This window comes from Mastigoproctus giganteus, chromosome 5 (assembly GCF_048544385.1).
Source record: "Mastigoproctus giganteus isolate SK-2022 chromosome 5, ASM4854438v1, whole genome shotgun sequence".
Classification (NCBI taxonomy): domain Eukaryota; kingdom Metazoa; phylum Arthropoda; class Arachnida; order Uropygi; family Thelyphonidae; genus Mastigoproctus; species Mastigoproctus giganteus.
The window spans coordinates 7,313,323-7,340,743 of record NC_143579.1 but is presented as its reverse complement, the minus strand read 5'-3'; the positions used below and the strand labels follow the sequence as shown (position 1 = coordinate 7,340,743).

Here is a 27,421-nt window from a genome sequence, read left to right as displayed (position 1 = left end):
CATCCATCCTACTTCATGTAACAACAGCAGATTATCTAAGGTGAGTACGGTTTATTAAGTTTTGCTATTCGAAATTGAGTCCAATCATATCGGGTACTTTAAGAAATTCTATAACTTATCCAACAGATGGAGCTAAAGCAATAATGGGGCATCTTAACGGATTCATCGCATTGTGCCAAAAGGATGATGAATTCCCAGATTTTTTGCGTTACCACTGTATCATCCACCAACAAGTGTTAACCAGCAAAAGATTAAATACTAAAAGTGTTATGGATATAGCTTTCGAAATCGTGAATGGCAATTTCTTCAAAGGAGACATTTCAAAATGTAACTCGATGAAAATGAACCAGATCTGATATTACACACAGATGTGAGATGATTAAGTCAGAGTAAGTTTCTACAGAAATTTCAAAATTTACTGAATAAAATTTAAAAATTTGTTGATCAAAGGGGAGATGATTATCAGCAGCTACAATATACGGAGTGGTTGTGTGAGCTGGTCTTTTTGGCAGATTTTACCAGTAAATTAAGTGATCTGAATTTGGAATTACAAGGAAAATATAAAAATGTGGGTGACATGATTAGTAGTATTTCTGCATATAAATATCAATTTTTGGCAATGACAGGATCTCAAAGAAAAAAAATTTGATCATTTTGCAAAGATGCAAGATCATTTGCAGAAATATTATTTATTACCCGTATGGTGCAAGGAATCCTGAGGCTTATGCCGCACCAGCCAAAAAAAATTTACCCTGAGAGATGGAAGTAGAAGGAAATCACCGAGAAAGAGAAAAATTATGACATCCAGCTCAGGACCCTGGGTATGCCAAGCCCATACTCACCAGATGTGATACCCTGTTTTTGAATTTAATTGTTAGAAATATGTTTCTGAAATTGAGAAAGTTGTGGATGATTTTGAAACCAGATTCGGTGATTTTAAAACAATTGAAGAAACATTGTTCAATATATTTCTTATCCATTTAATGTCAACTTAGATACGAAACAAATTGCAGAAAAAACTGCTGAGATTTTTCACATGGAGAAAATATTACTTGAAAATGATATTATCACATTTCGAAACGATATCTTCCTAAAAGCCAGACTATCAGAAAAAGACTTTTGGAAATACATTTTCCGAGAGAAGTACCCAAATATAAAAAAATCCTGTCAACTTCTGAAATTCTTGTTTTGGTTCCACATATCTATGTGAATCGGCCTTCTCGTATTTGAAACAAACAAAGACGAAGAATCGCTCTACTCTTACGGACCTGCATACAGAAGATTCTTGATTGTTGTCCTTATCACAGTAGATCCCCAATTTTGAAAGCTTGGTAGATGATATGAAGACACAAACTTCGCATAAATTAAAAATTTATGTATGTTAATTTAAAATAAGAATTCTGAATTGTATTTAATTTTAAAATTTATAAACGTCAAGGTGAAATCCAGAAAGCAGACATTTAAAACTTAATCATGAATAAGCAAATAAACAAAAGGCAAAGCCACAAACAGTAAGGTTTTTATGTATTCTAAATTTTATAAAAATTTCAATATATTCATAAATTACATAGCACTCCATAAATGTAACCAGTCAGAAAATGAAACTGCAACTAGTCAAGAAATACTGCTTACATACACGGACCAATATTATTATTATCATTAGCCATACGGTGCAAGGAAGCTTGAGGCTTATGCTGCACCAGCCAAAACAAAAAATTCCCGAGTTACCCTGAGAGAGAGAGAGAAGTAGAAAGGAATCACCAAGAAAGAGAAGAATGATGATGTATGAAAATACTTAGTATATTTCTTTCAGAAATACCACACTAGGATTTCTCTTTCTGCTCAACTTATAGATAAAATTTATGGAATTTTAAAGATTCAAGTAGCATATGTCAATTTATGATTTAGCATTTTTTTTTTTTGTTATGTTGGACCAAGAAAAAGACAAAACCAAGCTTAAGGCATACAAGAACTCAAATGCAGCTGTTCTGACAAAAACGGTTATGATTTTTATGAGAAAGCAGCAAAAAAAAAAAAAAAAAAAAAAAGAGAGTTCAACATGTAGCAAAATGTGTGCAATGATTAATAATTAATGATTCATACTTAAAGCTTTGGACTCCACTTTTTATTTATAAGAGAAGAAATTACTTTCATAATCTTGTATATTTTTATCATATGTTTATTTCCTTTGATAAAATTAAAGTAACTAATTCAGAATGGTTCTTACCAGTTAATAAAGGTACTTTTCCCTGCTGAATGATTGCCTATTAAAAGAACTGTAATTTTCCTTCGTGGTGCAAGAAGAACTAGATCTAATCCGGATGCAATTTTTATTAGCCCTGTAATCAAAATGGCTTCTTTCATATTTTGAAATGTAGCATCTGATATGGAATAATAACCATCATAATATTTCAAAGATCAAAATCAAATCTTTTTCAAAATCTTTTTCAGTTTCTTTATTAGATGTAAATAACACATAGTTTAGATACACAGAGATATTGAAACGACTCACCAGTCATAATGAGACTGCATTTTAATAATGTTAGTAATAACAAAACAATGAAAGTTACAATCAAGATTAGTGCAACAATGTACCATCTATCATCAATAAATCTCAATATTTTTTTTAATATGTTAGTAACCAACTAATAAATAAATTATCTTTATTGCATATAAGATATGACACAATATGGCAGGATGCCATACGTTTTGCATGAGCATATATATATATATATATATATATAAAAAATAAAAACAGTAAACAAAATTAAAAAAAAAAAAAGGTTAGCACACAAACAGATACCCTGTGAATCAGTCTTCCTCCACGCATCTTTTTTTTTTTTTTTTTTATGAAAACCCCAAACACAAAAGGTATCAAAACCTATAGTACTTAGTACCGTGCATGGGTTGAAGGAGAAGTATGGGGAGAGGGGGATGCCGGAAAATTTGCTCTAGAGACTAAACATGGGTTTCACCACTTCAAGCCTCCAATAAGCAAAGTGGCTAAAGTATTTCACCGGTTGATAAGTCTAGATTAAAGATTTCATGATTCATAGACAGAGCAACTGTAAGGGAATTCTACTGATTGATGATAACTGTAATAGATTGATATGTGAGGGTGTATCAAAAAGTTTGTACCCTGACCTAGATAAAACATCAGTAGGAAGATGCCTTTTTTAATATATATTACCTACATATTCAATAACTAACATGTGAAATTTCATTCCCATAGGCGATCATACACCAGAAGTGGAGCTCAGAATCTGAGGAAGGGCGCTATGGCTGACAAAGTGGAGTATCAAGCAGTGATCAAGTTCCTGCATTTGCAGGGCAAGAAAGGAAATTGATGAAGAAATGAAAGCTGTGTATGTGCAGAAATGTTCATCCTATGACACTAAAAAAGTGGAAACAGGAGTTCCAGTGTGGTCATACAAATGTCTTTGATGAGCTAGAGAAGGAAGGCCATCAACATCCATAGATGAGACGGTTGCAAAGCTAGCGCTGAGTGACAGACATGTGACAATTCATTTCATCGCAAATGCAGTGGGAATTAGTTATGAATCAGTCCACAGCATTTTACATGACCATCTACGCATGTTTAAGGTCTCCGCACGATAGGTTCTAAAGCTGCTGACACTTTGCAGAAGCAATGTTGAATGATATGTTCTTGCCAGCTGTTGGATTTGTGTAATGCAGATGTTGAGAACTTTTTTGATCGGTTGATGGCAAATGATGAATGCTGGGTGTACCAGTATGATCCAGAGACCAAAGACTTGTTAAAGCAGTGGAAACACACCTCCTCCCCACCTCCCAAAAAGGCAAAGACCACTCCATCTGCGAAGAAGGTGATGTCTGTGTTTTGGGTTAGAAAAGGGTTTATCCTGACAGATTACCTACCTCGTGGTTCCATGCTTACCGGAGAATACTACAGAAATCTTTTGAAAAAGTCTTGAATGTGAAAAAGTGTGGAACATTAACCAAAGGTTTCCGTCTTCTGTCAGACAATGCACCGGCTCACATGGCCATTGCCACCACAAACTTTGTTGCCCAGTGCGGCTTCGAACTACTGCAGCACCCACCCTATTCTCCTAACCTAGCACCATCAGACTTCTTGTTTCGAGAAATGAAGAAACTATTGAGCGAATGCCGATTTGATTTGTTTCAGGAAGTCATCAATGAAGTGGAATTGTGGATTCAGGCAAAAAAGTGCTGACTTCTAAGATCAAGGCAAAACTGATCCATAGATGGGAGAAATGTATTACTATATAAGCAGGGTACATAGAAAAAGTTTATAAAATTCCTATGAAGTTTCACCTTTCTAGGGCTATAATTTCTAGGTAAGGGTACGAACTTTTTGATACCCCCTCGTAATTACATACAAAGCATGAACATGGGAAACATATTCACATGATTTAATGTTACAAATATGTGCAGGTCAAAATTAGATAAAATATCATATTTAGAACTATATCCAAAAGACAGACAGCGCATAACAATATTATATCACACTACATTAAAAAGCATTTCCGTTTAGCATTAGCAGCAGCATATAATGCAAAACAATAAGTTTATATAGCACCAACAAACAAAAAAAAAAAAAAAATTCCACACTTCCTATTTCCCCTATCCATTCCCTCCAAACATTTTTTTCTAGGGTTGACTGATGGAACAAACGGAAGTTTGTTCCGTCAATCAACCACTAGCTGCCTGAAGGCAAATTTCCGCACATCTATTCTGCAATTGTTCTTCCTCAGTTTCAATTTGTGCCCCCTCATGTGTGTGGTCTGAGCAAGAGGAAGAATCCCATCAGAACTGCACTTGCTCAAAATATTCAACGCCTTAAACACCTAAATCAAATCACCTCATAGTTGTCTAGTCTCTAGACCAGAGGTTCCCAAACTTTCTCGGTTCACGGCGCCCCTGGGCCAAAAGAAATACCTAATACAGCAGGTTTTGACCTTTAAATAATCTGATTCTCTCTGTGCACATATATATATATATATATATATATTTTTTTTTTTTTTTTTTTAAATATGTTATATGATAGTTACTATAATAATACAATTAGAAACAAAATTGCAATTAATAACACAAATTATATATACTTATATAATAATTTTATTCTTTATGTAGAGGTACTAAATAAACATCAATTATAGATCACTACAAAATTAAAACAATACGGCACAATGGATACTGTACACCTTTTTATAATGAAATAAATTTCAAAAAAAAAAAAAAGTTTTAAGTAACTTAAACCCAAAAGACATGGCACCCCTGGAATGTTGTTACGGCACCCTGGTTGAAAACCACTGCTCTAAACACTGAAATTTGTCGAACTGAAGCCTCTCTTGACAACAGCACCTCTTTGTTTCCCTCAATTTCACTGCCCTTCTCTATACTCATTCCATAAGCTCTACGCCCTTCCTAAAATGAGGCATCCAGACCTGTATGCATTACTCAAGGTGTGGCCTGATCATTGCCTTATACAAAGGTATAACCACCTCCTTATCCCTGCTAGACTAATTTCTGTATATTATTAACAAAACCCCATGAGCTGTCCTGGGCAGCCTGTCTGTACTGTCAGAGAACCTCATATCTGACTGCACAATTAACCTCAGGGACCTGCATTTAGGTCCACTAACCTAAATGTAGTACCACATAGTTGGTACATTTCTCTTGGGTTACTGCTACTCATATGCAGTACTTTGCATTTGTCAATGTTAAACTTCAATTGCCACTTCTCAGTCTATCTATCTAACTCTTCTAGATGCAATACTGTCATCAACAACCTACCCACTTTCTGGTTGCCTCACAAACATGCTGATGTAGAAAACAATTATCCAATAAATCCACAAAAGTCTTGCTAGTGTGTGAGTAACCAACCCAGAAGTTTCAGTCAATATCTGGGAAGTTAAAATCCCCCATTATAAGACACACTGATTTATTGCCCCCCCCTGTATTTCTGTGTACAGTTGTTCATTGTACTCATCAGAGTTATTAAGCCTAGAACACACTCCTATTCTCATTTTTGCTTTCCTAGCTTATATCAGACCAAACTAACAACATTGCATTGGCCACCCATGTTAACTGGATTAGCTGCCTTAGATTTTATGTTATGTAGATTTTAACAGCATAACCCCTCCTCCTTTCCTATCTTGTCTGTCTTTACTGTACACATTGTACTACCTATATTCAAATTCTGCATTCCTTACGTCTGTGTGAAACTATGTCTCTGATATCCCAACAATGTCTACATTTGATGCCTTGACCAGCAATTCAATTTCATCAAATTTATTTACTATGCTCCTAGCATTGGTGTACATCCAATTATACATGCATCTGTTCTTACTCTTAGTTACCCTAACACAGCCTATGTATTTACGTGTTCCATTATGACTTCCAGCTGCTGCTCGTTCCAATAGAAGCAGTGCAAGAGCCAATTTCACCTCTGCCAGCGGCTATTGTTGATCTATTAGTCTATGTATCCCACAAGCCAGCAGTTTTACTATCCACCTAACACTGCCCTTATAGAATTAGCAAATATTCTTGAGCCTTCCTATTTACTATATCCCATCTCTGTAGAAGCAGTCTCTGCTCTTAATTAATAAGCACAGACCACACTGAGAAAAATTCTACCACATGAGCCTTGCACAATCTCTCCAGGGCTGAATTGACTGACAAGCCTCTCTTCACATACTCCCTCCTATTGTGTGGGAAGAAATGCAGATGCTTTCATATTTAACCCTAACTTGCAATTTTTTTCCAACACTGACCTATACTTTTAAATAAGTCTGCAGATCTCCTACTCTTAATGTGATTAGTGCCAATGTGTACAACAATATCACCTTTTGTGACCTTAAAAGATGATATCTGCTCTACATCATTAACTTTTGCCCCTGGCAGACATACCCTGGCCCTATTCCACATATCTTTTTGTATAATATATTTCCTGTTTCCCTGACAATAGAGCCACCAACAACAACTAGCTCCTGTGAGACCAGTGCATTCTGCCTTGGGGAGTTGCTTCTGTGTTGCCTGATGATCAATTGCAAGCTCTGGCACTGATGTAGGCAGCTGAATGCTTTATGGGCTCCCCAACTTAAATCCTTCAAGGGCATCCACCCTGTTCTTCAAATTCTCAAAAAGGCAAATAACACTGATTTCGTACCTAATATCCTCACTCCTTACATCAAGCACGCACAGAGGCATCTCCTTTTGCAATATCATGTCCTGTTCCTGATAGCTCTGCAATACATTTCATAAGGCTGTGATTCAGACAACCCCCCCCTCAGTTCTCCCCCAAGGGAGGCACGACTCTCTCACTACCATGAGCCTTTCACTTTGTTACTCTGGTCTGAGGCATGACTTCAGTTCAAATTCAGCTTAATTAAAAATACTACCTAAACATATCCTAATGCAGTAATAACACTATGCAATGAAGTTTACAATATATATATATATATATATATATATATAATTTTTTATATTGACATTTCTAAGTGTGGGAAGTTTCCGCCCACAAGTATTTGAAAACAATTACAATAAGAATAATAGCTTACAAACCACTTGAATATATATATATATATATATATATATAGAATATTATTAGAAAAAGTAAATCAATCCAATAATAAGAATACCATCAGGGACTTAAGAAAATGCAAAAAAAAAAAAAAAAAAAATTATTATTATCGCTTTTTACCGACAATCTAGATGACTTCAACTGGGGCCAACCACCCAGAATGAAGGCAAAAAACGACAAGAAATTCTCTGTTTCTGTGATGATCAATATATGCTAAGTAATTTAAATCTAAACCAAATATAAACCAGTATAGGCCAAATATAAATCGAATATAAATAAATCGAATGAAGATAATTAATTAAGAAAAAATTTTGAAATATTAGAATCAAAGGTAAGAAATATAAGTAAAATATAAATGTAAGCATATATTAATCATCGTTGACCCGACAGAGAACGTAATTTAATGATTAAAATAAGATTAAATATATAATACAATACTACATTTGACCGTATCTAGGACATAATGTAATAGTCGTCAAAATAATATGTGGTGCCCCCTATGTGATGGATACGGTAAAAATAAATAAATAATTAAATTAACGCAAAGAGAAACATGCAGATAATAAGAAGAAAAACTAAAGGAGTAGGAAAAATAGAACCTGAACTCCACAAAGGCGAAAAATAGTGGTATAGATAAGAAATAGTTTCCCCTACGTCCTCGGATTGCCCTAATAATTTCGGAGAAATAAAAATAAAGAGTGTAGGACAGCTTAAAGGCATTACAAGATATAAGTTGTGGCTCGGGTATGCCCGGGATCGCAAACCCGTTCCCATAGTAGGACCCTGAGCTAAATTTGCATGTTATCTCAGCGTGAATTTAAGTAAATTTAAATGAATTTAACTATATGTATTAAAAAAAAAAAATACACTGTAATTTGCAAGCCGGTGGGTACAAGTTTTCTACGCCGTAAGACACCAAGAATGCAAAGTGTATCCTATTTACATATATACATGGCACTAAATATAACGATTTAATTGAAAATTATATTGAAATGATAGGTTCAGAAAACAAATTTTTGAAATTAATTATGCTTATTGCTTTCCTGAAGTGATATTTCAGGTAAGCGATAGGGAAATTATTATTAATCAACTTGCCGTACAACGCTGTTAAGCCTGTTGAACAATTTTTACTACTATTGCAGATATAAACAATCCTTAAACATTGCAATAAAATTATATTAGCATGCACTGATTTTGATACATTAGATTTCCAGTTTGTAAGGCTGACTACGTTAAAATTAAATGCATCTCTTTTATTATATACGTTTACGTCTATTTTATTATTATGGAATATTTCTATATGAAGATCCAAGTAATTTGCTAATTAAATATTCCATAATAATAAAATAGACGTAAACGTATATAATAAAAGAGATGCATTTAATTTTAACGTAGTCAGCCTTACAAACTGGAAATCTAATGTATCAAAATCAGTGCATGCTAATATAATTTTATCGCAATGTTTAAGGATTGCTTATATCTGCAATAGTAGTAAAAATTGTTCAACAGGCTTAACAGCGTTGTACGGCAAGTTGATTAATAATAATTTCCCTATCGCTTACCTGAAATATCACTTCAGGAAAGCAATAAGCATAATTAATTTCAAAAATTTGTTTTCTGAACCTATCATTTCAATATAATTTTCAATTAAATCGTTATATTTAGTGCCATGTATATATGTAAATAGGATACACTTTGCATTCTTGGTGTCTTACGGCGTAGAAAACTTGTACCCACCGGCTTGCAAATTACAGTGTATCTTTTTTTTTTTTTTTTTTAATACATATAGTTAAATTCATTTAAATTTACTTAAATTCACGCTGAGATAACATGCAAATTCAGCTCAGGGTCCTACTATAGGAACGGGTTTGCGATCCCGGGCATACCCGAGCCACAACTTATATCTTGTAATGCCTTTAAGCTGTCCTACACTCTTTATTTTTATTTCTCCGAAATTATTAGGGCAATCCGAGGACGTAGGAGAAACTATTTCTTATCTATACCACTATTTTTCGCCTTTGTGGAGTTCAGGTTCTATTTTTCCTACTCCTTTAGTTTTTCTTCTTATTATCTGCATGTTTCTCTTTGCGTTAATTTAATTATTTATTTATTTTTACCGTATCCATCACATAGGGGGCACCACATTATTTTGACGACTATTACATTATGTCCTAGATACGGTCAAATGTAGTATGTATTATATATTTAATCTTATTTTAATCATTAAATTACGTTCTCTGTCGGGTCAACGATGATTAATATATGCTTACATTTATATTTTACTTATATTTCTTACCTTTGATTCTAATATTTCAAAATTTTTTCTTAATTAATTATCTTCATTCGATTTATTTATATTCGATTTATATTCGGCCTATACCGGTTTATATTTGGTTTAGATTTAAATTACTTAGCATATATTGATCATCACAGAAACAGAGAATTTCTTGTCGTTTTTTGCCTTCATCCATTTTTGCCTTCAGTATAAAGCCTTGAATGGTTTAAGCATGCTCAATGCTGATGGGATTCTTCCTCTAGCTCAGAAAAATCACCTGAGAGGGCATAAATTCAAATTGAGGAAAGACAGATGTAGGATAGACGTGCGGAAATTTGACTTTAGCCAGCGGGTGGTTGGTTGGTGGAACAGACTGCCATCCCTTGTGGTGGAGGTTGATAGCCTAAATAAGTTTAAGGCTCAGCTGGACAGGTATTTTGAACGAACAGAGGGGTGAAGTGGAAGTGGGTTTTTTTTTTTTTTGGCTGATGCTGCATAAGCTTACTTTCTTGCATCAAATGCCTCTACTAATGCTAATGCTAATTCTGGGTGGTTGGCCCCAGTTGAAGTCATCTAGATTGTCGGTAAAAAGCGATAATAATTTTTTTTTTTTTTTTTTTTTTTGCGTTTTCTTAAGTCCCTGATGGTATTCTTATTATTGGATTGATTTACTTTTTCTAATAATATTCTATAGACATTATGGGTGTATTGCATGATTGCTTGCAACTGCATTAACCCATAAATATTAGTTATTGTCTTTTAACTTTCTTTCCTTTTATCACTAATATAACTCTATATAAATATATATATATATATATATATATATATATATATATATATATATATTTAATTTATTTTAATATATATTTCAGTAATTTTTATTTCTCTATTTAATTTTTGGATTAATTTCATTATATATATTGCAATATGTATTTATATATGTATTTTGTATCCTCTTACCAAGTTGAGGGTATATGTAGTTCGCATATCCTGTCAAGTTTAAGTTATATGCATTACGCTATACCATTATGTTTGTAAATTCTACGTGGTTAAAACAGATAATAAATGTATCTTCTATTGTCAACTAATATGATTCAGTTCATCACACTACTGCGTAGGGAGGAATTACTTGCCTTCCTTAAAATCCTTCACTTATCACGAGTGAACTGGTTCAGATCCATGCCAATAATTGTATCACAATAAGTATTTGAGTTAGCAAATCTTTCAGATACAGTCTCCCATGATAAGACTGTCATGGCTCAAATACATCTGCAACACTGTCCTCAGCGCAGAAGGGAAGCCTTCATATGATCATATTCTAAATGTTAAATGGAAGGGATCTTTCTCACAAGCATTTTCACAGTAAAAGTCAAATGTTTTTCTTCAAACAGCAATGGCAATTGCTCTAAGCTTTGGCAATAGCTGTAATTCACTGCTGAGTAGTAAGTAACTGAAACTTCCACATGGCCCATTTCAGTAACCAATTGGCAATTAAGCAACCTACATGTTATTTTTTAATTTCCATTGATTTAAAGAAGCCTGCTCTTGCTCTAGAGCATGCTACCCTATCTGCCACAAAGCCAGAATTTTTTCCAACCCTTGGGAGTATTTGTTTAAGTTTAAAGCCCTCATTATAAATAGGTGTCCACCATCCTTTAGTCCAGAGGATGATGGACAGCGTATGTGGGCTGCTGCTCACCCCTGTTGAGCAATAAATCGATAGTTTTATTTTAATATAAATCTATTGATTTATATTAAAAGCCCTCATTATAAGTAATATTAATCTATCAATTTATATTAAAAGCAGCAGCAAAACCGTGAGGAATCCTTTAACCATGATTATGGGAGCCTATTTGGTTTCAGAGGAGGGTACTTACTTAGTGACTGGAGATGTGCAAATGTATCCCAAATTCACAAAAAGGAATTAAAGGATGAAATAATTAATTACAGACCTGTAAGATTGACTTCTCTTCCACGGAAAATAATGGAGTCACTAATTAAAGAAGTAATGCAGGACCATCTACACAGAAATGCAATTATATGGCAGTATAATTGCATTCCTGTAAACCCAACAGGCGAGTACAGACACTCAATTAAGAAGAAAAACACAGGAAGTTTAGGATACCACAGTGACCACTGTTTAGGGCTCCACAGGGATGCCTCCTTGAAGAAGTCAAGGAGGCATTAGCTCTATGGAAATTCTAAAATATTTGCATTTGTCATTAGCATTAGTAGAGGCACATGATGCAAGAAAGCAAGCTTATGCAGCATCAGTCAAAAAAAAAAAAAAAAAAAAAACCCTCCCATTTCACCCCTCCATTTGTTCCAAATGCCTTTCCAGCTCAGCCTTAAATTTATTTAGGCTATCAACTTCCACAACAAAAGATGGAAGTCTGTTCCACTAATCAACTACCTGCTGGCTAAAGGCAAATTTCCGCACATCTATTCTACAACTGTCTTTCCTCAATTTGAATCTATGCCCCCTCAGGTTCTTAATCGGAGCAAGAGGAAGAATCCCATCAGCATTTAGCTTGCTCATCCCAGATCACCTTGCAGGTGCCTACTCTCAGGTGCTGCAATTTGCAGAACTTAAGCCTTTCTTGGTAAGAGCACCCCTTCATTCCCCTCCAGTCTTGTTGCCCTTCTCTGTACTCGCTCAAGCAACTCTACATCCTTCCTAAAATGAGGCCTGCAGACCTGTACCCAGTACTCAAGGCATGGTCTGACCATTGCCTTGTATAACGGGATAAACACCTCCCTGTCCCTGCTAGCAAAATTCCTACATATCATTGACAAGACTCCATAACCTGCCCTGGCTGCCCATCTGCACTGCTCAGTGAACTTCATATTTGACTGCACAATTACTCCCGGGGGTCTTTTTCACTTTCCATTTCCCTGAGTGTAGTACCACACAGTTGGTACGTTTCTCTTCGGTTATTGCTACACATATGCAGTACTTTGTGTCAATGTTAAACTTCAGTTACCACTTCTCAGCCCATTTGCCCAACTTATCTAGATCCAGTTGGAGTAGCATAATGTCTTTACTGTCGTTAACAACCCTGCCAACCCATGTATCATCTGCAAACTTGGACATTAAACTTGATATACCTTCATCAATATCATTGATAAATATACAAAACAACAATGGGTCCAAAACCGAACCCTGGGAAACTCCACTAATAAAATTGTCCACAAAGAGCAGTTTCCATTGATTACCATGGCTATTGATTACCATCGACTGTCATGGCTATTATTAGCAAAAGAAACATGGATCCACTATGTGAGTAACTGAGACAGACACAAGAGAAAATTAAGTCTTAAATATGATTAACCAAATAACTAAGAACCAACTAAAACAAAGAGAAAAGATGAAATGCAAATTTTCATGTCAGCCAAAGCCAAATTTTCAGTCCAAAACCAAAATTCAATTATGTAAAATAACTTATACTGAACTAAAATTACAAAGTAAGCTTTTACAACAAATTAAATAATAAATTACAATAATTTTTTTCCCTTCTTAAGTCTTGTCTAGGTTAAGTGACGTGGGGGGGGAAGATTTTCTTTGCTTCCTGCAGCAGCTGTACTATTTTAAAAGCAAGTGCCCATGCCTCTGCTTTTCTGGGTGACTGTGGACTCCATTTATCTACTCTGTATTTTTAATTAATTTATATGTTGCAAGGAAACCTAAAAATGTATTCATTACAAAAAACCTAAAAATTTATTTGTTGCAAGAAAAACAGTATTACCTACTGCAGTTTGCAACAATTCCTTTAATGCTGTATAATAGTTTCAATTTTGTAAATCATTACTTATCAGATTGGTGAAATAATATCTCTTAATAAAATCACATTTCAACTTTCCTATAATAATATCATTAGTATGAAACTGATACATTTCATTCTCAATCACAGATTCATAATTTCTTCTGCCACATGTCAAACTCTGACCTATTTTTGAATTTGGACTCACTCTTCCAAGATAATTTCTGATAATATTCATGACTGCTAGATTTCAGTCATTAAGGTGCAACAGAATATCTTTAACATGTCTAAGTAAGTGATAAAATCTAAATCTCAGTAAGCATATAAAACTGAAGCAGTTTTATATAAGGAAAAACCAGAATATATGAATATATTTTGAAATGATGTGCATATTTAGTAAGTTACAACGCATTGTTTATGTAAATGTATTCTTTACAAATAAAGCAACTACCAGGGCATAATAAAAATACTGTATTTGTATGACTTGTATCCACTGACACCAAATACATGCTTACTGGTTGTATATTCATTGTTTATTTGGGTAAGTAATGGGTTACTGGCAAAAACAATGGCATCTTGCATTAATGACCATTTGATTTGATTTTGGGTTTACAGGCATAACAGCAACCTAAGCTATAATGACCAGGATATTTGTTTAGGCGTAGCAACCCTATGAATGATTGACATATCAATAAATTGTTCCTGTGGCCTCTTGGACCTGCCTTGTGGTTTTTTCACAGACAACATGCACAAGGCACAAGCCAGCTGTGAACATATTCCCTGAATTTATTTTTCACAAATTCTCGGAACAAATTCTTGAATTTTGACATATGATTTTCGAAATCCACAGTGGATTTTGACAAATCATAGTTTTGCATGTACTGAAAGTTACCAATGCCACAGCCACATTCAACTGCCATCACAAACTGAAAATCTACTGAAAGTTCCAATCCATGACCCATACCAGCTTCTGAAGTACTGCTACTGCACAGGCAGATCTACAAGATTTATATATGTCTGAATCAGAGGAAAAGGTCATTAATATATAAGAGGGAAAGAAAGAATAGCACCTCAGGGAAACACCAGTGTTAGTTATTTAGAAGACAGAGAACCATCATCTGAGATGAGTAGCCAGAGAGAAAACTGCATACCCAAGTGCAAAAAAAATTTGGCAATCCATATGATGGGAACTAGTTTAGAAAATCTGTATGACAAACATGATCAAAAGGCTTAGAAATACCAAAGAGCAACTGTTTCAGTTTCACCAAACATTTCCATTGAATTTTCCCCATTACAATTATTATTATTAATATTATTATTAGGGCCTGAAACGGTGCCATCTAGGTGATGGTATTCACTGAGAATAAGTAACAATAGTCTTCTCCACTGTTACTTATTTAATGTAGTGCAATATCATGGCAACTCGTGAAGGTATTCACAATATGAGATATAATTAAATTGATGCCAATTTACCTTGGTAGTTTACTGTGTACAAAAATGATGCAATTGCACTAACCCATATGTCAGTAAACTCCTTTGTAGTCTAAGGCTCTAGATGTCATAAAGATGTCTTTTAGTTAATATTATATTTGATATGCAAATGAAAATTTTGTGCGGTTAAAGGCTAATTTGAATTTGATTGAATAACATTATTTGGAACAATCTCTCAAAGAAAAGAAAACAAAACAATTCATAACAGAAAAGTAAACAATCCATGTTGAGAATAACTGTTATTAACTGAGATGCTGACAATGTAAATCTAAACACTATTAACCATAACCACATCTCTCAATTATGCCCAATTACAAATCTAACAATTAATCAAATGATAAGAGTATAATTGAAGGAGCTGAATAATTTGTCATAACCAACTGAATGATTAGTTAGTAACTACTAACTAATCAATCACTCAACTAACTGAGTGATTGATTGGAAGGGTGAAATGTGGTGTTTTTTTGTTTTTTTTTTGTTTTTTTTGGCTGATGCTATATAAGCTTGCTTTCTTGCATCATATACCTCTACCAATAATAATGCTAATTAAGAAACAAAATCTAAAGCAGTGCATCCAGCTGATATGGATGGCCAATGCAATGTTGAGTCAGCCTACAATGACATAAATATTGGTAAAATAGAAATAAGAGTAGTAGTATGTTATAAGCCTAATGACTGCGGGGGCTCACATCTGGTGAGTATGGGCTTGGCAAACCCAGGGTCCTGAGCTGGATATCATCATTCTTCTCTTTCTTGGTGATGCCTTTCTACTTCTCTCTCTCTCTCTCTCTCTCTCTCTCTCTATCACACACACACACACACACACACAGGGGGGGGGGGGTAACTCGGGAATTTTTTTTTTTTGGCTGGTGCAGCATAAGCCTCAGGCTTCCTTGTACCATATGGCTAATAATAATAATAATAAGTATAATAAGCAACTCTACAGACAAATAAAGTAGGCCAGTAAACCAGAACATCTTTTAATGGGGAATTTTAACTTTCCAGATACTGACTGGGAGTTGTGAGTCTGTCACTCACAGAAGAGCCAAAGTGCAATTTGAATATGATGCAACCCAGAAAGAAAAGTGTTGAGGATTCCAAGGTCTGCTAGAAGTATTCATGAAACACGCCAATACATGAGGTGTTTTAGGGTTACATAGAGAAAAACTGGTTGCATATATACTTGCATGTACCATAAGTATATGCAAAAAGTATAGTAAATAAATTTGATGAATTAAGTACTGGTTAAGTCATCAAATGCAGATATCAGAAGAAGCCTGGTATCTTAAGCATATAAAATGTGCACCTTAACTAGGAATCCTCTGTAATAAGCCAGTGCAATATTAAATCAGTTTGGTACAGAAACAAAAATAAGAGTAGGAATGTGTTATGAGCCTAATAAAACCGTGTTAGTCTAACAAACAAACAACTACTGTATATAGCCAAATAGAGTGGTCCAAATACTGACTGTAACTTACGGTTTGGTCACTCACATTGTAGCAACACTTCTCTGCATTTACTGGGTGACTGGTTTCTAAAGAAGCATGTTAGGCAATGAGAGAAAACAACACACTTAATCTGACTATCAGCTGCACTGCTTCATCCATTAAGGATCTGCAGATAAAAGAACCACTAGGTGGCAGTGAACACAATGTACTGATATGGGATTTACTTAAAAGATGCAACTACTGTCAAGGACAAAAGGAACATCTTTTCTTTTCTAAAAATGACTATGGTGGTCTCAGACAATTTTCAAATTCCATGCAATGGCACTATCTGATTATGTTACCAATAGCAAATTCTAAATGGGAAGCATTCAGGAAAGTAAATATAGAAGCTATTTGACTTTTATACCAACTAAGGGATACTGTTCAAAGCTTAGACCTGAGCTTGCTTTCTTGCATCATTTTTCAATACATCATTTTTCAATAAGTCAAATCACAAAACTAAATTCTTGAATCATTTTAGCATTAGCATTAGTAGAGGTATATGATGCAAGAAAGCAAGCTTACTCAGCATCAGCAAAAAAAAAAAAAAAAAAAAAAACCACACCACTCCCATTTCACCCCTCCGTTCGCTCGAAATACCTGTCCAGTTGAGCCTTAAATTTGTTTAGGCTATCAACTTCAAATTCATTTTCCACTACTAAATCAAATCATAAACTAAATCAGTCAACTGTTCTTGCTTAATTAAGTATGGCACATAATTTTTTCTGTGGCAATCCAAATCTGTTGTAGTGGATGGTTCGGCATAGTGTGCAACACAAGAATCCTTGCTATATCCTATCTTTTCTTTGTTCCATGATTTCAGGAGATATGTTATTGGCAGGTCTTCATTATGTGAGGCATGCCTTATTTTCAAATGCTAGGAATTAGGACATTTGATGCTGTGCTTGCTTTTTCTGGACATCCTTGATATTTTTGTCATGAAAAAATAGGAATCATCAATGTGTTTGCACAATTCTTGCCACACCATGGAATAGCAAAAGGCATAATTTTATTTTCACATTTATCCAGATGATCAGATTTGTGGTGCAGGTTAATACAGCCATATATGCAACTCAAGTTTCATCTCAACTACCAATATTGCAACCAAAGTAAAAATAAAATTCACATTCAGTAATACTGTAGACTTTCTTCATCTGAGTTTTACATTACCCTAAAACACAGAAGAAACAAACAATATGTAATAAATATGCAAATAAACTGCACACTTACTCAGAGCTCGTTACAACCGTGTTTCCATAAATGAAAGAGAGTGGGAGACAAACAGACAAGGTTAATTCTCCCCAAACACTGCTGCCATCTAAGAGCGCATGCAAACATTATTATTTGCAGGTAGGATACGAGTATTATGAGTAAACACAGAAACTTCTATACGTAGAAATTGTTGATATGATGCGAAATTTTAAGAATTATTTTTAAAATCACATAAAGGCTGAATGCAAACAGTGGAGGTAAAAATCATACTGCCAGTGTTATTTTTTGTATAATACTGATTAAATATGTTAAATGTTTAAGTTAACTGATAAAAAATTCAATTAGCATTAGCATATAATCAAGAAAGCAAGCTTATATAGCATCAGCCAAAAAAAAAAAAAAAATCCTTCCCATTTCACCCATCCATTTGCTCCATATGTTTGTCCAGTTCTTCCTTGAATTTATTTAAGCTGTCAAACTTCCACAACGACAGATGGAAATTTGTTCCAGCAATCAACTACCCTCTGGCTAAAGACAAATTTTTACACATCTGTTCTACAACTGTCTTTCCTCAATTTAAGTTTATGCCCCGTCAAGATTGTAATCTGAGCAAGAGGAAGAATCTCACCAGTATTGAGCCTGCCCAAACCATTCAAGGCCATATACACCTCAATCAGATCACCTCGCAGGTGCCTAGTCTCCAGACACTGTGATTTGCAGAACTTAAGCCTTTCTTCTTAAGAGCACCCCTTTGTTTCCCCACCAATCTCGTTGCCCTTCTCTGTACTTGTTCTAGCAACTCCACATCCTTCCTAAAATGAGGCCACCTCCAGACCTGTATGCAGTACTAAAAATGTGGTCTGACCATTGCCTTATACAAAGGAATTTAATTGTAGCTCAGAAGTTTGCAGGTTGGCATTAGTTGGATAATTTTGCTATACATTATAATTAACTTCATTAGAATAACTGGTATAACTGTTGCATAGTGCTATTACTGAATTAGATATATATTTTTAGTGAAGTGTCTTTAATTATATTGAATTTGAATAAAAATCAAACTCAAACCAGAGCAGCAAAGCAAAGGATTTAGGCTAATGGGAGCACCGTGGCTTTGGGAAGAAATAAAAGAGGCAGTTGTCCTCCAAATCATGGCCTTATGAGATGTATGGCTTGTTTGATCTTTGCAGAACTATCAGGAATGGGACATATTGCCAATGGGGATTGTGTGTGTGTGTGTGTGTGTGTGTGTGTGTGTGTGTGTGTGTGTGTGTGTGTGTGTGTGTGTGTGCGCGCGCGCACTCAATGTAAGGAGTGTGAGGATATTAGAAACCAACTCAAAGCATTGTTATGGGTCTTTATGACAGCTTGAAGAACAGAGTGGATGCTCTCAAAGGAATTAAATTGGGCACATCAAGCTCTCAGCTGCCCACATCAATGATAGAGCTCACACTTGACCAACAGGCAACACAGCTGCAACTCCCAAAGGCAGAATGGGCTGTTCACAGGAGTTAGCTGTTGTCAGTGACTCCATTGTTAGAGAAACAGGAAATATATTGTGCAAAACAGACAGGTGGAATAGGACCAGGGTATGTCTGCCAGAGCTAAAAGTTGATGATGTTGTAGAGCAGGAAAGGTGATACTGTTATACATGATGCCACTAATGCCATTAAGAATAGGAGATCTGCAGACTTACTTAAACAAGTACAAACAAGTTGGAAAAAAGTTGCAAATTAGGGTTAAATTTAAAAGTATCTGAAATTCTACTCACACAAGACAGGAGGTACGCAGAATAATAGATTAAAAATACACACAGGAAGAGATTAAAGTAATCCCTGCAATGTTTCTATTGGAATGAGCAGCAGCCTTGAAAGCAAGGTGCTGGAGATTTCAAGAACTGCTGGAGTCATCAAGAGTAAGAACAGGTGCATATACTTGCATGTAAACCAATGCTTATAGTAAATAAATCTGATGAATTTGAAGTGCTGATCAAGACAATAAATGCAAAGATTGTTTGGATATCAGAGATGTGGTGTCACTCAAATATAAGGGATGCAGAATTTGAATTTTTTTTTTTTTTTTTTTTTTGTTAGTTGTTGGTGCATCGGCTTCTGTGGCCGTAATGCACCTCCCAAAATTTTTACATTTTACTCTGATCCAAGCCCGAGGCAGGATTTGAACCCGTGATCTTTGGGTTGCCAGGCAAGCACTTCACCCACCTAGCTAGCCCAGTCGGCAGAATTTGAATTATGTGGAGAACAATATATACAGAAAGAACAGACAGATACAATACGAGAGGGGAAGGGTTATGCTCCTACTTAAGCCCTAAAAATCTAAGCCAGTGCATCAAGTTGACATGTGTGGCCAGTGTAATATTAAGTCCATTTGGTGTAACATAAGCACAGGAAAAGCAAAAATGAGAACAGGAGTGTTATAGGCCTAATGACTCTGATGAATACTACGAACAGCTGTACACAGAAATAGAGTGGGCCAGTAAATCAGAATATCTTATAATAGGGGATTTTAACTTTCCAGATATTGACTGGTACTTGTGGGTTGGTCACTCATAGACTAGCAAGACTTTTGTGGATTTACAGCAACATTTTAGAGAGGCAACAAGAAGAAGCAATACTCTTGATCTGATTATCAGCAATGATTATTCATAGATTAGGAATCTGCAGATAAAAGAACCACTAGGTGGCAGTGATCACAGTGTATTGATTTGGGATTTACTTAAAGATGTAACTACCATCAAGAGTAAAGGGCGGGTTGCTTTCTTAAAAGCGACTACAGTGACCTCAGTTTTTAAATTCTACACAGTGGGACCAAATGATGATGTTACCATCGGCAAATTCTAAATGGGGGGCATTCAAGGAATTAATCATAGAAGCTACTAGGCTATTCATACCAACAAAGAAATACTCTTCAAGGTATAGGCCTAAAGAGGTGGCAGCTGAACTGATGAAAGTCATGGCAGAGAAAAAAGTGCATGGATGCATATAAATTATCGGTAGACACAAAAGCCTATCACAGATATAAACTAGTCTGTAATCAAGTCACAAAGGAGGCCAGCCAAGCAAAAGCAAATTATGAGAAACATTTGGCAAAGCAGAAGCAAAGACTTCTTTACTTGTTGTTTGTTATTTGGTTTTTAGGAGCATTAGCAACTAAGGCCATATTGCTCCGGGAATATGCGGTGGTCATTCCCTGACCTTTCCGCATCCTCCGTATTTGGTGGTGACGGGCTCGAACCCCGGTCTAATCAAGAAGCGTGTGCTACGCACTGCTGCTCCTTTCCAACTGGCTACGGAGGCGCCACTTCTTTACTTATGTAAACTCTAGAAGGAAGGGGATGAATCAAATTTATTTAGATGGTTTGACTGTTGATGATCCTACTCAGGTTGTTGACAAACTGAATGAGTATTTTGCATCCATATTCACTTATGAGGAATTCTTTAAGGAAGGGAATGGCAGATGTTTACGAAGTGCTAACAGGGAACTAAATGATTTGTAATAACTGAGAGGAAAGTGGAAGAGAAATTGTTGAAGTTAAACATAAGAAAGGTACCTTGAGTGGATGGGATCTATCCAATTTTATTAAGGAAGGCAAGCAAAGTAAGTAAGCACACCCTTAGCCATAATTATGAGAGCATCCTTGGGAGGGGGGAGATGCCCATAGATTGCGGATGTCTGAATGTATTCCCAATTCACAAAGGGGGATCAAAGAGTGACAAGTAATTACAGACCTGTTAGTTTAACTTCTGTTCCAAGGGAAAATAATAGAGTCACTGGTAAAAGAAGTAACACAAGATCATCCAGACAAGGCCACAATTATACTTCAAATATCGCATTGGTTTTTAAGGGGAAATCTTGTTTGACCAATTTTATCGGTTACTACGATGTGGTCACAAAAGATCTGGAAGCAAAAAATAATTTTGATATCATATATTTGGATTTTTGAAAAGCTTATGACACTGCTGCACAAAAAAGACTGCTGTATAAATTGGAGCAGTGTGGCATAAGGGCAAGCTGCTGCTGTGGATAAAGGGATGGTTCAGTGGGAAAAGACAGAGAGGGAATCAATGGTTTGTTTGTTTGTGGATTTATTAGGTGCATCGGCATCTGTGGCCATAGTGTGCCAGGAAATCAATGGACACTGCTGGGCCTACTGTTATTTTTTATATTTATCAATGATATTGATGAAGGCATATCAGGATTAATATCTAAGTTTGCAGATGATACAATGGTTGGTAGGATGGTTAATGAGAGTAATCAAGGTAAGCTTTTGCAACATGATATAGGAAAATTGGGTCGATGGGCTGAGAAATGGCAGTTGAAGTTTATCACTGACAAATGCAAGGTAAATTTTTTCTTTTTGTAAATATCCAACCAAATGTTCTTTGGACTTCCTCAAGCTCTAAAACTTGAGCGATCATTGCACATAATATGCTATGATGCTGGCCAACTGTCTGTTGGCTAAAGGTAAACTTCCTGAGACCCAGTTTAAGGTGCTTCCCTTCATCTCTTGTCTCCCTTACCATCAAAATGTCATGTTTGTTCATTTTACACATGCCTCAATCAGATTCCTCTCCCTTCATTCCTTTCAAGTCTAGCTGCTCTTCTCCAGACCTGAATATAATATTTTAAATGCAATCTTGACATTTCACTTTCTGTTGATAAAATATAATTGTACATATAACAGTTTATTTATTTTACAAAACGAAAACTACAACATACAGTTACGCCATAAAGTTATCTCCTTGGTCACATGCATATGTCTATGCTTGTAAAAGAAAAACACAAAAGCTGAAACAAAAACTTTCTGCTTTGTAAAATAAACAGATTAAGCTTTACATCACAGTATGAAATGTTTTATCAATACTGTTTTAGTGTTGTGTGTTTAGCTGTCTATTGTTAATTCAGGGGTGGCAAACATTCTTGATTCCCAGTGCCAACCAGCAGCATAAACAGATTTTTTTTTTTTTAAATAGTTGTTTGGTTAAGCGCTTAATAACTGGCAGAATGAGACAAAGTGCCCTTTTGATATTTTTAACATATTTTGTGTGCACGAATCTCCTTGGAAACACATGTACATATAAGAATGTTTATTATGCTAGTAAATAATATTAATAGGATGTCTGCTTCTATAAATTTTTGGACAGTTCTTTACCGCTTGGCTTGAAATGGTTCTTTTTGAAATTAATACATGTGAGACTCAATTAGCCTGTAAGACTCTGATCCAATTTAATATATCATGCTGACCAATCTGATTAGCTACAATGAGGTAGTCACAACAGAACTGGATAGAAAAAATAATTTTAATATCATATATTTAGATTTCAATTAAAGTTTCTGTTACTTTTCCACATGAATGAACAAATGCTCTAAAATTTGGCATTGCTATGGATATAGTTTAGTAATGAATTTCATAGTATCATGCAACCGTTGTATTACTCTTTATAAATAAATAACTTTATTTATAAAGAGTAATAATATATAACTAGGCGTTTCATTTAAAGGAGCACAAAAAAAAACTGAAATAATATTGTTTTGTTTTTTTAAGTATATTTGTTATTCTCTCTCTCTGGAACTAAAAAATTTGATTACACAAATAAGTATTATCAGTGCCAAGTCTGACAGTAACAATGATTTCCACTGCTAATTTAGCATTTTATCAACACACAAGAGGTATAATATTACACCCTTAAAAAATCCATCTTCCTTTAAAGATTAATCAATTTAACCAACTGATCATACATGGCTATAACTAATTTTTTTTTTTTTATCAGTGCACTAAATATAATTCATACAGCTGTAAGTGGTGGTAGTTATCACTCCACAGATTACTTTACTTTTCAATTTTTTTTTTTTTTCCACTTTAAGCTAAAATATGTAAGACTTAACCAACCAAATAGAATCAATTGATTATATAAGGATATAACCAATTTTAATTAGTGCACCGAGTTCAATTCATACAGCTAGTAGGAAGCAGTGATATAACACCAGTATTAGTAATGGCCGCATGGTACAAGAAAGCCTATGGCTTATGCTGCACCAGCCAAAAAAAAAAAAAAAAACCAAATAAAACAATGATAAAAAAAATAAATAAATAAAATAAAATAAAAAAAAAATAAATAATAATAATTAATAAAAGAAAAGGAAATTAAACCTATCATCCTACGCGCTTCCCTGACCCAAAGGTACTATCCAGATGACCTTTGAATTTCCCCAAACTGTCAAGCCTCTACCACCCATGTAGGCAACTTATTCCAGTAATTTATAACTCGCTGGCTAAAATAAAACTTCCTGCAGTCCAATCTAAACATTTCCCCCATAACTTGAATTTATGTCCCCTAGTTCTAACATCATTTATAATCTTGAAAATTTCATCCTCATTCATTTTACTGCCTCTCAGAGCCTTAAACATCTCAATCAAATCTCCTTTAAGTTGTCTAGTTTCCAAACTCTGCAACCCACATATTCAAAGTCTTTCTTCATAAGGATGCCCTTTTGCCGATCTCACCAGGCAAGTTAGCCATATTTGCACCCTTTCAGGAAGCTCGATGTCTTTCTTTAGGTGCAGTCTCCATACTTGAACACAGTATTCCACTAAGAATTGCTTTTCCATTTTTTTCCCTATAAAATTATTCTCCAGCAATAATTTGCATATGCTTGTCAAGTTTGAAATCAGTTAAATTTTTCTTAATTTTTTAAGTTTTTTATTAAAATAGGACCAACTTGTTTACCAATTTTAATTAAACTATTTTCTGTTATGTATAAAAATCAAAAAAACTGAAATAATATTTAAGAAATAAAGAAATTTCTAGAATATTTGAGAATATTCGAGAAAGGTTTAAAAGCTTCCTGAATGTTGGAGAACATTGTATATGATTCTGAAGTGCTTTGCCATAATATAAATTGAGCATTAAGGGCTGTAACTTATAAAATTGAACACCTGTCAGTTAGAAAGAGTGCTTGGTATAAATTTTGGGTATTTTGTGGCAAGAAATGAGGAACTGAATGTTGAAAAGAAGTGCATGCTATTATTATTCTGTATAACTAAATAACTTTATTTATAAAGAGTAATAATATATAACTAGGTGTTTCATTTAAAGGAGTACAATCTACCATTCAACAACTCAAGGAGACCGTTAGTTTAAAGATCAAACCACGATCGGGATGGCAGCACGTAAAAACAAGACAAAGACACCAATAACACTGATTTCTAAACTCAAAATTGCACCTGAAATCCAAGCTGAGTTCAATAGGAAGAGAAACTCCCATATCTACATCCACTGTAAAACTTCATCTTAAACAGGCATTACTTCATGGTCGTGTAGCAATCCAAAAACCTTTATTAAAATCAGAAAATCAAAAGAAACAGTAAACAGAGCCATAAACATTGGGCAACTGAAGAGAGGGGATAACATACTATGGTTAGATGAATCCAAATTTGAAATTTTTTTGATCCCAGCGTAACATTTATGTGAGATGATCAACTGAAGAAAAAAATGGCGCCACTTTATTTAGTGCCTACAATCAAGCACAGTGGTGGTTCTATAATGATCTGGGGTTACTTCTGTTTTCCTGAAGTGGGTGATATAGTCAGAATTGAAGGAATTTTAAGAAAAGAAGGGTATAAAAACATTCTTGAACATAATGCATATCCTCTGGACATTGTGGAAGAAATTTTATATTACAACAAGACAATGACCTGAAGCACAGATCTAAGGTGTGCAAGGACTTTCTAGCAAACAACAAGAGGAGAGGAGAGGTTTTAGCAAATTATGGTGTGGCCATCCCAATCACATGACTTAAACCCAATAGAGCTTTTATGGGATCATCTAGACCAGGGGTGGCAAACTCATGGCATGCATGCCAAAAGTGGCACGCGCACTAATTTTTTGGGCATGCAGAATTCAGAGCATCCCAAAAAAATTTCAAGCTTCATGCAGTGATTTGTTTGAAGTCGGAGTGGTGAGATGTATTGACGAAATTGTGAAATTAAATTAAGAAAAAAATTCGTATATTTCACACATTTATTCAGAACATAAGTTATTGGTAAAGTTATGTGAAATATATTATCTACATTAAGTATTCAGTGTAGCCTCCTTCATCGTCAATTACGGTTTATATGTGGCATGGAGATTAAACATTTTAATTGCTATTTGCCCTTTACAGATTGTTTAGCATGTCAGTTCAACCAGCAAAGAAACAAAAACATTCAAATGAAGAGGGGAATAGCAGAGAATTACAAGAATCTGGAGTGAAAGATTTGCTTTGATTAAGAAGGATAATAAAGCATTATGCATTTTATGTTCTGAAACGTGAGGGTAGTTTTTTAAAATACATTTTTGCCAAACGATTTAGCCAATTTTGCATTCTGGCACATGAGGGTAGTTTTTTTTAAAAGATTTAGCTAATTTTGGCATGTGCCCCTGATGAGAGGTTTGCCACCCTTGATCTAGACTGTCAAATTCGTGAAGTCTGCCCATCTTCACAAAATTTATAGGGAACCTTGCAGATCACTTGAAATAACGTTAGTCGAGATTATTAGACTATTACAGATACTATTATAAAATTAATCAGCAGAATTTCACATCTGTGTAAAGCAGTGATAAAATCTTGTGGAGGATAATTTAATTAAAAATCAGTATAGTTGTTAATATTAATCATTTCAATATTTTTTGCTATAAATTTTGCAATGCTTAATAAAAAATCTTAAAATACTTTGTAGTGTGTTATTTTATTTTTAGATTAAACCTTACATTGTCATAGCTAATTTTTAAAAAAATTAATGAAAACTGTTGCCATATGCTGTGATTCCAAACTTTTAGGCAGGAGTGTATATGTATTTTTTATTCAGTTAGACCAAAAACTCCAATGTAAGATATACATCTAATCTTTACCAATATGGCTTTAATGCAACTTTTATCAAAAGCTACCCTAAATGTATAACATTCTTTCTGACACTGGCCAAACAGGAAAATGACATTGGAAAAGTCAACCAAGACGGTATATGTCAGCAAGAAATTAATATTATACATTTACAGTACTTTTTGATAAAAGCTGCCTTAGAGCTGTTTTGGCAAAAGATCCGTTAAGGGGATTTCTTTAGGGAAGATCTTGCTGACCAATATGATTAGCTATTATCAGGTAGCCACAAAGGAACTCGATGCAAAAACTAATTTTGACTTCATATATTTAGATTTCAGAAAAGTTTTTGTTGCTGTTTCACAATGACTACTTTAAAATTGGTGCACTGAGGACAAGTTACTGCTATGAATAAAGGGATGGATGAGGGGCATGAGACATAATTAATGGCCACTGCTCTTCATGGACTAATTCTATTAGTGGGATCCCTCATCAGAGTTCAGTGTTGGGTCCATTACTGTTTTCAAAATTTATTAACAAAATTCATGTAGGCATATATTTGTGGCTACATGAATATTGTTAATAAATGTCGATGTCTATGTTTTCTATTGACAGAAAAGCTGGCAGGGTGCTAAATGACAGTAATTCAGGGTATACCAGGAAGACCTAGATAAATTAGAAAGACAGACTGAAAAGTGGCAAATGAGGTTTAACATTGATAAATATACCTTCGTACTTA

At 34.7% G+C, this 27,421-nt stretch overlaps 1 protein-coding gene across 2 annotated transcripts in view; it reads right to left on the bottom strand.

The window, feature by feature from the left end:
* The window catches only part of LOC150085147 (uncharacterized), a 307,492-nt gene that overhangs the window by 118,094 nt on the left and 161,977 nt on the right, over nt 1–27,421 (bottom strand). For both annotated transcript variants that reach the window (XM_090373892.1, XM_090373893.1), the window contains one exon: nt 2,228–2,339. In XM_090373892.1, coding sequence (XP_090230018.1) covers nt 2,228–2,339 — 112 coding nt within the window. The remainder of the gene's footprint in view (nt 1–2,227; nt 2,340–27,421) is intronic.